This window comes from Alosa alosa, chromosome 19 (assembly GCF_017589495.1).
Source record: "Alosa alosa isolate M-15738 ecotype Scorff River chromosome 19, AALO_Geno_1.1, whole genome shotgun sequence".
Classification (NCBI taxonomy): Eukaryota; Metazoa; Chordata; class Actinopteri; order Clupeiformes; family Clupeidae; genus Alosa; species Alosa alosa.
In genome coordinates, this window is record NC_063207.1 from 2,999,339 (window position 1) to 3,011,838 (window position 12,500).

Below are 12,500 nucleotides of genomic sequence, written 5' to 3' on the forward strand. Positions count from 1 at the left end.
CTCTTTGATGCTGCATTTAGGCACTCTCGTTTGCGCTCTCTCTCTCTCTCCCTCTCCCTCTCCCTCTCCCTCTCCCCTCTCCCTCTCTCTCTCTCTTCCTCTCTCTCTCATTCAATTTGTGCTGGTATAGCTGACTTGGGCGGGGGGGGGGGTTAATGCATTGTAGGTGTGTAGGTTTAAGTTGATTGTCTTGGTAGTAAGTAGGTCTAACTGGCCTGTTACTTTGGTACTTTTGTGTGTGAACGCAATTCATAGTGTTTTCTACGCAGGTTCCTACTCCTCCTCCTTGGGACAAGCACGTTTGAGTCTTGGAAAACACTTTTCCATTTACATCAGGATTTTGCAAACATTCAGCGTCAGCGTCAATAAAATGAATAGAGCACTGCACGAGGAGCCTAGTTGAAATCGTTTAAGACATGCTAAGATCGACATCCAAACAGTATTCTAACGTTAGCTTAGAGAGATATGGCTTGATTGCATAACTTAACTTGGAGCATTGGGATGACTAAACTATGTTGTGATAAGACCTTAGCAGAGTTAACTTGAATGCAGCAGTTTTGAACAAATTTGCTCAGCATGGTCACTATGCTAAGCGGATTTAATAGCAATTTAGCCCGTTGTCTTAGATGCAATTCTTATGTGACAACAACAATTGTTAAATGTACATTCAGAGGAGGGGCGGTGAGCTCGTTACGAGAGAGCTTAATGAAAGGATTTGATCTCAAATAGTAGAACATTATTGTGTGACGGACATTTCGGACACATCTCCGTCACAGATTAGTCAATGTATGGAAACACTGCTCTCTTATAGTGAGTATCGTATATACTGAATAGCACTTTATAGAGCTGATCTCTTATAGTGAGTATTGTATACTGTATAGCACTTTATAGAGCTGATCTCTTATGGTGAGTATTGTACTGTATAACACTTAGAGTTGATCTGTTATAATGAGTACATTACATTACATTTGGCTGACGCATTTTTAACCAAAGCGACTAACAACATGGTAACAGTTTAAGTTTTAAAGCAATTCTCTCAACAATTTTAGGACAATTTAAAAACGGTAGAGTACAGTAAGAATAAGTGCATCAGTGAGTGCTGTTTTTAAACAGTTGAGTGTCAGTTCAAGACATTGTTGTAAGTGGTGCTATGAGAGGAGATAGTCTCTAAAGAGCTGGGTCTTCAGGAGTTTTTTGAAAATGAAGAGGGATGTCCCTGCTCTGGGTCATTCCACCGAATCGGTGCCTTTTGCGTCCCACAACATATAATCAGTTCTAAAGTTGCTTTAACAACAAATACATATGTAATTTAAAAAACTTAATGTTACTATAGATCATATGCATAAATATAAGACCAAGTAAACCCAATAAAATACAAGTTAAAATTATTAAAATCACATAAATATTTGCTATGGGTAAGGATTTTGGTTGATTTTGGCTTGTCCCACGCTATGTTTTTTCTTTTTCAACAGCACTTCTCAGTTGTAAAATGTTGGTAAAATGATACAATTTTTTCACAGTTTTATATTGTGTAATTTATATTTAAGTGTAATCTCATTGTTAAGCAATGATTTTGACATAAATAGATATGTTTTCTTAGAAAATATAAGTCATTTATCATCGTCCCTTAATTTCATCTCAGTCCTGTTACTTTCACTAAAACCCCTTATAAAATAATGGTACAAACTAGAAGTGACATAATTTCAAGGAAGTGACATCATTTAGAAGAAGAGATTCCACAGTGTAAGAAAGGGTAACTTTTTCTCTCTTCTTAAATGTCCTATTTTTCATGTTTTATCAGGGTTGTGAGAGAGGGGCGAGCATACAACATCAGTCCTGTTACCATTTTTTAAAGTGTATATATAAACAATTATTTATCAATACTGATATTACCTATATCTAGAAGTAATAACCTTTCAGATTACATACCATGTGCTTCCCTAACCTTGACCTGTTAGCTAGAAAGGAGCAATTTACCATGAAATCATCAGTCCTGTTACCATCAGTCCTGTTACTATCCTACAACATTCTATGTAATAAGTGAATGGTAAAAAATGAATGCATAGCTTGAGATGGCCCAACACAATTTCTTGTCATGTTAAGATGTGTTAATTAAATGGGCACTGAAAAAAATCAGTTTGAAACAATTATATTTTTCACATTTTTAAAGTTGAAAAGGCACCGATTTCATGGAATGACCCTGTAGGAACTAGCAGTGTTCCACCAACGAGGAACAACAGATGAGAAAAGTTTGGATTCACCTGAGTGTACCGGTGGTAGAGCTACACGTCGTTCATCTTGAATTTCCCCTGGGGATCAATAAAGTATCTATCTATCTATCTATCTATCTATCTATCTGAGGAGCGCAACGGTCTGGAGGTATCGTATGTCTGTATGATGGCATTCAAGTAGGTGGGAGCAGAACTGGAGACTACTTTGTAGGCAAGCGTTAGAGCCTTGAATTTGATGAGTATTGTATATACTGTATAGCACTTTATAGAACTGATCTCTTATAGTGAGTATTTATACTGTATAGCACTTTATAGAGCTGATCTCTTAGTGAGTATTACTGTATAGCACTTTATCACCTGGAGAGAAGAAATACTCTTTTCTGATTGGCTGGCGGGGTGGCTTTTAATTCTGAATAATGGGACACCTATGAAGTAGATCTGGTAAAAAAAGTTTAATCGGCGTTCCATATAAATGCTTATGAAAGGTAACTATAACAACGATAGTAGGACGACGGTTGAGCCTGAGGGCAGGCTTCGCAACAATGGAATGAACTGTAAACAAGCTAACTGTCCATGCTATCGCTGTTATAGGGCCAACGAAAGTTGTACAACAAGCTGAACTAGTGGGCTACTTTTAAAACGCAACCGCGTGTTTCCTTTGCGTGCTGTAAAGGCTTTCCGGTGGCAACCGGGTGATAAGCGGGATGAGGGCCTTCGAGGTGTGTCCAGTTATACGGAATTAATGTATAGTTATACAGAGTTCTTTGCCTCTCGCCCTCGTCCATTAATTCCGTATAACAAGACACCTCGGCGGCCGTAATCCCTTACGTATAGAGAGTTTGTCTGTTATAGTGAGTATGCTGTATAGCACTTTATAGAGTTTGTTTACTGTGCATTTTGTCTAATTCTTGTCTCTTCTTTTTACTGCTAACTCTTCGAGTAACCGTACTGTCTCTGTGTGTACTAATCTAATCTAATCTCTAAAACAGAACTACGGCTAATGCCACTTCATGAAACAAATATTCTCTCCACCACACACAGTGATGATGCAAGCCATCGCACTATAACATTAATTAGGTTTGTGGAAAATATAATTTTCAGCCATTTCACCCTAATTGCTTCAGTGTTGTCTTATTTAATGATCAGGTTGCCATGAGTTCTACTATTTCTATTTGTCTATCTGTTTGAGATTTCTATGCACAGCTGTTCATGTGTGCTTGTGACTGTTCTCTGATTGGCTGTTCATGTGTGCTTGTGACTGTTCTCTGTTCCACAGGTGCAGTGCAGGGGGACCCTGCGTGCATTTGAAGCATAATTTTAAACATAATCTATCAATCAGCTGGCCCAGGTTTGCAGGTTCGGTTCCCCAACCCGCCGTTACAAGTCCACATCGCTTTATATAAAAGTGTTAAAAGTGCTAAATACCAGTCAACTTTAAATGGAACTTTAACACACACACACACACACGTTGAACCCTGAATCACAACAGTGCAATAGCTACAAATGGCCACCAGGAGGCACAGTGGGATCAGCACAACACCCAAATACACTCAAAAGAAAACAATCATACTCACAACATGCACATTCACACACACACTCCTTCACACACACACACCTACACACTCCTACACACACACACACTCCTACACACAAACACACACACACACTCTTATAAATATATAAATATAACGAAAGTTATTTAAGGTGTATTCACAAACACACTGTTTCATGTGAAGCTGAAGTGGTGAAAAAACAAATGACAGACTGCTATTGTTTGTGTTTGTGTGTGTGTGTGTGTGTGTGTTGTGTGTGTGTGTGGGTGGGTACAAGTGGACACCCAAATTCTGTGCGGCCCGAAGAATCCAACACTGTGCACATTTCTGAAAGAGTTCTTTCTTGACCACCACACACACACACACACACACACACACACACACACACACACACACACTAATTAAGCCCACCATTCATGGTTTCCTGTGCAGTCAATGCTAAATAGAAACCTTGTATGTCAGCCAGATGTATACACACACAAAATGTAGGAATGGTCACATGATCACTACACATGTGTAAGGTCATAGTCTGAAAGATGAAGACAATGAAAGGCATGAACACAGACGAACACAGACACAGACACACACACACACACACACACACACACAGTCGGCTGGAGAAGCAAAGACACACAGCCCAAATAAAGATCTGTCCAGGGTCAGATAAACAAGCTGCTCTATTTTGAGTGCATCACTGATACATTCCCAATGACCACACACACACACAGGCTGTGTTCACACTTGTATACATACATACAGGGTATTGTTATTATTATTATGTATATTATTGTGTGTTTGTGTATTGTGCATGTGTGTGGGTATATTATTATGTGTGTGTATTATTATTATTATTATTTGTGTGTGTATATTGTGTGTGTGTGTATTGTGCAAGTGTGTGTGTGTATATTGTGTGTGTGTGTATTGTGCAAGTGTGTGTGTGTATATTGTGTGTGTGTATTGTGCATGTGTGTGTGTGTATATTGTGTGTGTGTGTATTGTGCATGTGTGTGTGTGTATATATTGTGTGTGTGTGTATTGTGCATGTGTGTGTGTGTATATTGTGTGTGTGTGTATTGTGCATGTGTGTGTGGGCACCGGTGTTCTTGCATGCATTTCATATGAACACAGACGTGTGGTAATGAGCTACAAGTATTATGGGGGCATCAGATCCTACACAGCTACACACACACACACACTCACCCGGTCCACACACACACACACTCACCCGGTCCACACACACACACACACCGGGTCCACACATACGCTCACCTGGTCCACACATACACACACTCACCCGGTCCACACACACACACACACACACACACACACACACACACTCACCCGGTCCACACACACACACACAGACGGTCCACACACACACACACACTCACCCGGTCCACACTCCCACACACAGACGGTCCACACACACACACTCACCCGGTCCTTGTCATCTACTACGTCACACAGTGTGTCGTCCAGATCCAGAATCCCACCATCACTGTGCTCCAAACGGTGGACCTGAAGCCAGTAGCCGGAGTCCTGGAGAGAGAGAGAGAGAGAGAGACGTCTTATAGAGAAATGTCTTATCTATCGTATGTTCTGTATTGTATTGTTTGATGTCCTGCTTTGGCAATGCAAAGAAATATTTGTCATGCCAATAAAGCTACCTTGAATTGAGAGACAGACAGAGAGAGAGAGCTATAAGCTATAGTATACTAGCTATAATATACATGAGTTGTACTCATCTGCTTTTGGTGAAAAGAGTACACATCCTGACTTTGTAAATCTTTCTAAATAGTTCAGATATTGTAATACTGTTAGAAACATGGAGTAAAGGAGGAGAAAAGTTTAACTCCATTCCACATTACAAGGAACTCTGTATTCCTTCTGTTAAACATCCTAAAGTAAAATGTGGAAGAGATTCAGGGAGAATTGTGGTACTGTTTAAAGATAATCTTACTGATCATATTTGTCCTGTAAAAAAGGGGAAGTCACATATATGGATTAAGCTAAAAAAGGAACTCACTTTCTCAGATTTTGACATCTATCTATGCGCCATCTATATACCCCCATCTGAATCACCCTACTACTCTGAAGAAACCTTTGAAATTCTACAATCAGAAATCATACAATTCCAATCTGAAGGATCAGTTTTGCTTATGCGAGACTTGAATGCAAGAACAGGTACAGAAAAAGATTATATAAACCCAAATGGCTATGGATATATTACTGAAGCTCAAATAAATGAAAACAAATGTTAAAGATCATGTCAGAGCGCTGATAATACGGTTAACAAAAATGGCAAACAGCTGCTTCAGCTTTGTAAAAGTCTGGGTCTCGCCATCACTAATGGTAGAATGAAAGGTGACTCTCTGGGTAGGTACACCTACTGCTCACATCTTGGTAGTAGTGTTGTAGACTATGCAATAACAGATATTGATCCAAGCTACATTAATTATTTTATGGTTATGCCTCAAATCCCACTCTCAGACCACAGCCACATCACACTAAGTTTAAAAACAAGAGTCAAACAAGAAACATCCCAAAAAACATGAAACTAACCTCCATCCCCTGCCAACTCAATTTCGATGGGGAACTGACAGTGTGCTTCAATATGAAACTGAACTCAATAGTACCGAAACTGAAAACTTAATATACACATTTTTGTTCACAAAATTTCAAGAGGATAGAGAAGGCATAAACCTAGCAACATAAAATATTTCTGAAATTTTTAATTTAGTGGCCAGCAAAACACTAAAAGTAAAGAAAAAATACAAGAAAAAGAAATCTACAACTAAAAAGAACGAGTGGTTTGACAAAGAATGTCAAACATTAAAGAAACAGTTAAGAGCACTGTCAAATAAGAAACATAGGGAACAAACAAATATAAGCACACGGTTACTATACCAACAAACTCTTACCAAATACAAATAATTACTAAGACAGAAAAAAGGCACGTACATGAATAAAAAGCTACAAGATATAGAAGATGCTGTCGATCAAAATTCATTTTGGGAGTTATGGAACAAACTTGAGATCACCAAAAAAACTAAACAGATCCCCCTATGTGATGCAAACATCTGGACAGACCATTTTGGGCACCTCTACAGTGAAGACAAACTAAATCCACTCCAAACACAATTGACTGATAAATTAAAAGAACTGGAATCAAAAGTAAAAAATGAATTGAACAATCTAGACACCCCTTTATCACTAGCTGAACTAAACGAAAAAATAAAAACCCTAAAAAACAAAAAGGCATGTGGGTGCGATGGGATACATAATGAAATGATTAAGTACAGCAGTCCAATACTGAAGCAAGCCATTCTCAAACTTTTCAATCTGGTTCTAGCTGTTGGTCATTTCCCACAGCCATGGAAAGAAAATCAAATCGTACCAATCTACAAAAACGGAGACAAACTAGATCCAAACAACTACAGAGGCATTGCTGTAAGCAGCAACTTAGGAAAGCTTTTCTGTAGCATCATAAACAACAGAATGGTGGAATTCTTAGTAACTCTCAGATTGGGTTTATGCCAAAACAAGTAACTCTCAGATTGGGTTTATGCCAAAACACAGAACAACTGACCACATATATACATTACAGACATTAAGTGAAAAATATGTACAGAACACCAACAGAGGAAAACTTTTTGGATGCTTTGTAGACTTCAAGAAGGCCTTTGATTCAGTCTGGCATGATGGACTCTTACTTAAACTGATAGAAAATGGGATAGGGGGGGAAATCTATGACCTTATAAAAGATATATACAAAAACAACAGATGTTGTGTCAAAATCGATGACAAAAGAATGTCATACTTTAAACAATCCAAAGGTGTTTCGGCAAGGTTGTAGTCTTAGCCCTATACTCTTCAATCTATATATAAATGATCTAACATCAGACATAGCAAAATCGAAAATATCAGGAGGCACAATCGGGGGTAGAGACATTAAGTGTCTCCATGTTCGCGGATGACCTCCTACTTCTGTCCCCAACTGAGGAGGGGCTACAAGAGAGTCTGTCAATCCTGGAAAATTACTCTCAAATTTGGAATCTCCCCATAAATAAAGAAAAAACTAAAATAATGATATTTAAAAAAAAGACACGTTCAACAGAGAATAAATATAATTTCACCCTTGGTGAAAACAGACTTTCACAAGTGACACATTATAACCATTTGGGCCTAAATATTTCCTCCACAGGCAATTTTAATCTGGCTATTAAAGACCTGGTTGACAAAGTACGGAGAACATACTATTGCATAAGAAAATCACTATACCAATACAACACCCCTATCAAATTGTGGCAAAAGATTTTTGATAACTGATTTTTGATCAGTTATCAAAATCTTATATGGTAGTGAAATTTGGGGCATAAAACATCAAAATAATTATGAGCTATGGGACAAAAGCCCAGCAGAAACACTACACCTGGAATTCTGTAAGAACATCTTGGGGGTACAAAGGAATTCAACAAATATTGCATGCAGGGCAGAACTTGGAAGATATCCACTATTAGTTGATATACAAAAAAGAGCATGCAAATTTTATTGCCATGTACTGTCCTCAAAACCAGAGGAATGTAATCACAGTGCCCTTCTACAGAGGAGAACCCACCCAGAGAGAGATCCTTTTGATTATCTTATATCAAAACACAATTTGAATTTGAATACACCTGACATGTCTCAAGCAAAGTTAAAACATATTGAGAAATTAACAAAAGATGAATATTACAAATATTGGCTAGACAAAATTAAAAAAAATCCAACAAATTGAACTATTATCAAAAAATAAAAACAAATTATGAACTGGAACCATATTTAACAAATATCAAAGATTATAAAAAAAGGAAACTTCTAACTTCCTTCAGAATTAGTGAGCACACTCTGGAAGTTGAGAGGGGTCGGCACAGGCAGACATGGAAACCAAGAGATGAAAGGCTGTGTCTACAATGCCACGAAGGAGTAGTAGCAGACGAGTTACACTTCCTCACAGAATGTAAAAATTACACCCTGGTTAGGAGAGAATTCTTTGACCACATTGGCAAGATTGCTCTCCAATTCCCCGTGCTACCCAATGAACACCAGCTCCCATATTTGTTGGGAGGGCACAGTTGTGCTACGATAGCAGTACAATTCCTGACAGAGTGTCAAAGATTGAGAAAGTGAGTCCTTTTCCTTCTTACATTCCACTGTTTTATTTTGCCTAATTAGTATTATTATTATTATTATTATTTTACCATTATTTGTATTATTATTATTTCAATCTGTACAATTATACCACATGTGTAAGCTTTGGCAACACAATGTTTTTTGTCATGCCAATAAAGCTAATTTGAATTTGAGAGAGAGAGAGAGAGAGAGAGAGAGAGAGAGAGAGAGAGAGAGAGAGAGAGAGAGAGACAGAGAGACAGACAGAGAGAGAGAGAGAGAGAGAGACAGACAGAGAGACAGAGAGAGAGAGAGAGAGAGAGAGAGACACACTGTATTATTATTTTTTTATTAATATAATATTTAAATCTGTACAATTATACCACATGTGTAAGCTCTGGCAGCACAATGTTTTTTTGTCATGCCAATAAAGCTAATTTGAATTGAATTGAGAGAGAGAGAGAGAGAGAGAGGGGAGAGGGAGAGGAGAGAGAGAGAGAGAGGGAGAGAGAGAGAGAGAGGAGGAGAGAGAGAGGGAGGAAGAGGGAGAGAGATGGAGAGAGAGAGAGAGAGAGAGAGAGGGGGCAAAGAGAGAGAGTGAGATCAATATAAAACTCATTAACATCAGGCAGTATTCACACCTTTGCATCACCCTTCAAAATATAAATGCATTAGGACATCCTATCAGATCCACAGAGATTACAGAAGAACCAGAGTCACAGCCCATATTCCACACAGATTACAGAACCGGAGACAGTTCATATTCCAGACAGATTACAGAACCGGAGACACAGCCCATATTCCACACAGATTACAGAACCGGAGACACAGCCCATATTCCACACAGACTACAGAACCGGAGACAGCCCATATTCCACACAGACTACAGAACCGGAGACAGCCCATATTCCACAAAGATTAAAGAACAGGAGACAGCCCATATTCTACACAGATTAGAGAACAGGAGACACAGCCCATATTCCACAGAGATTACAGAACAGGAGACACAGCCCATATTCCACACAGACTACAGAACCGGAGACAGCCCATATTCCACACAGATTAAAGAACAGGAGACAACCCATATTCTACACAGATTAGAGAACAGGAGACACAGCCCATATTCCACAGAGATTACAGAACAGGAGACAGCCCATATTACAATAATAAAATAGACACGATTATAGCCAGAAACACAGTGGAGGATGGGAGAGTGTGTGTGTGTGTGTGTGTGTGTGTGTGTGGCAGGAGAGTAACAGTGATGGATCAAAGGAATTAGATTGTAGATGAAGAGTATGGTGGGAATCGAAAATCAAGAATCAAGTACAACCAGTTTGTGTGCCTACAGCGTTATCAGAGAATCGAGTACAACCAGTTTGTGTGCCTACAGCGTTATCAGAGAATCGAGTACAACCAGTTTGTGGTCCTACTAGGGCTGGGCGATAAAATGATAGCGATATGTATCGCAATAGACATGTAATCGATACAGGTTACTCTATACAACCACAGGTGGCACTGTGGTAGCTCTATATAAAACATATTGATGTTTGATCAAATTGGTGTTTTTAAAAATAAGGGATCATGGAGAATAAAGAAAAAAATATTTAAAAAAAATATTTGTATATTCCCACAAGGTGTTTGGGTGCTCTGAAAATGAGAACCAAAATGATTTTTCAGACTTGTGAGAGTGTTTCTACTCATCTCAATAAGGAACATAAATCAAGAGCCTATGTCTTCTAAAGGCCTAAACAGAGTCCAGCCAAAAACTCCAATAAAATTTTGATCAACTTTGAGGGACAGCTATGACCATGCAGGATCATCCAGACCAAACGTGACAATTTTGCTACATACTATTCCTATTTATGTACCACCATGCAAAATGTAAGCCTCCTACATGGTTTAGTTCTTACTCTTTGGGCTTGTGAACTTTGACAAAAAAAAGAGGCCGAACAAAATCGACACCCCCTCCCTCCGGCTGTATCTTGGAAAGTATTGATCTTACATAAAAGTAATTTTACAGTGTGTCTCCTTAATTCCTCCTTAATACTCCTTAAATGGTGACCATGACGCGCAGCGGAGGGGTCTTGTTCCGCCCTGAAGGGACTTATTTTCCCAATAATGGACCGGCGTTCTATACATTATCCTGCTTATTACACGGCTACTTGCCAAAACGAAACAATAAACTCCCCACGATGTGACTCTTTGGCCTACATAGCCTAGGCTACAGCCTATTTGTTACCGTTTCATCGTGGCTTTTGGTGAGAAACAAATAGTTCGACAACAGCACACACTGAACTTGAATCAAACATTCTTTAGAACACAGCTGATCAACCGTCTGCTTTCACTTTTGAATGAAGTTCCAGTCCTTGCGTAGTGATATGAAAGACGTGAAATAGAAGCACAAAGCCCATTTTCCTTGACAGCGGTCTGTTATACTTAGAAACGGTCTGTTATTGAGAATTAGCAGACCGCCGAACGTTGGAAAGGCCTATTCAAGTGAACGGAGCATTCTTCAGCATTATGAAGAACCGTGTAATAATACTATTTAGAACATACAGTGCTGTGCATAAGTCATAAGACATTTATTTATATAATAACATTTATTTATTTACGATACATGATACATTAAAAAATAATTGATGTCCTATTTTTTTTTTTGACAAAAGGCAATGTTTTTTATTCCTCCCTTTAGTCAATTTCAGCATGGGTGTCTTAACTTTTGCACAGCACTGTATAAACTATATAGACTTCTTCATGTCATTACACTGTATTGGTGCTGTACAAGTCGAATTGAGTGCCTGTCACTTTAATGCCGTGATGGCATGTGAGGCTTGCTTGATTCTCACGGTTTTAAGCTAACTTAGAAGCGTTGTTGTGCATGGTGCATAAGAATGTGTGTGACTGCGCCTTCAACGTTAGCCTACTATTATTTGTTGACATCAAACCTGAATGAACGGCAGCTGTTCCTGAAGTTCACTTGCGTGTTTTTTTTTTTTATTAGGCGTCTTTTTTTGCAGTGGTGCTTGAATTCCAGGAGGGGCGCTACGCCGCTGATGAATACATTGTAGGGGAAACACTGCACCTGGTATTTTTTTCAGAATTTTTTGAGACCTAAGTGTGTGGGCCCTGGTTGAATTGACGTGGAATGACCCTATACCCTTGAATTTCCCCTGGGGATCAATAAAGTATCTATCTATCTATCTATCTATCTATCTATCTATCTATCTATCTATCTATCTATCTATCTACACACATCCATTAAACTACATAGGGTCCCTTTAAAGTTTGGCGACCAACCCAGGGGTCCAATTCTACAAAAGTAAGCTGCATGGCCACTTTGGAACGACGCAACGTTCACTCAAACAACTAGCTTGTAGCACCTGTTTCTAGAAAGCGCTCATTCAAACAACTAGCTTGTAGCACCTGTTTCTAGAGCGCGTTCACTCAAACAACTACCTTGTAGCACCTGTTTCTAGAGAGCGTTCACTCAAACAACTACCTTGTAGCATCTGTTTCTAGAGAGCGTTCACTCAAACAACTAGCTTGTAGCACCTGTTTCTAGAGA

General features: G+C 38.9%; 1 protein-coding gene across 1 annotated transcript in view; it reads right to left on the reverse strand.

The window, feature by feature from the left end:
- pard3ab (par-3 family cell polarity regulator alpha, b) overlaps nucleotides 1–12,500 on the reverse strand; it is a 79,351-nt gene that overhangs the window by 42,031 nt on the left and 24,820 nt on the right. The window contains exon 2 of the mRNA XM_048227303.1: nucleotides 5,222–5,323. Coding sequence (XP_048083260.1) covers nucleotides 5,222–5,323 — 102 coding nt within the window. The remainder of the gene's footprint in view (nucleotides 1–5,221; nucleotides 5,324–12,500) is intronic.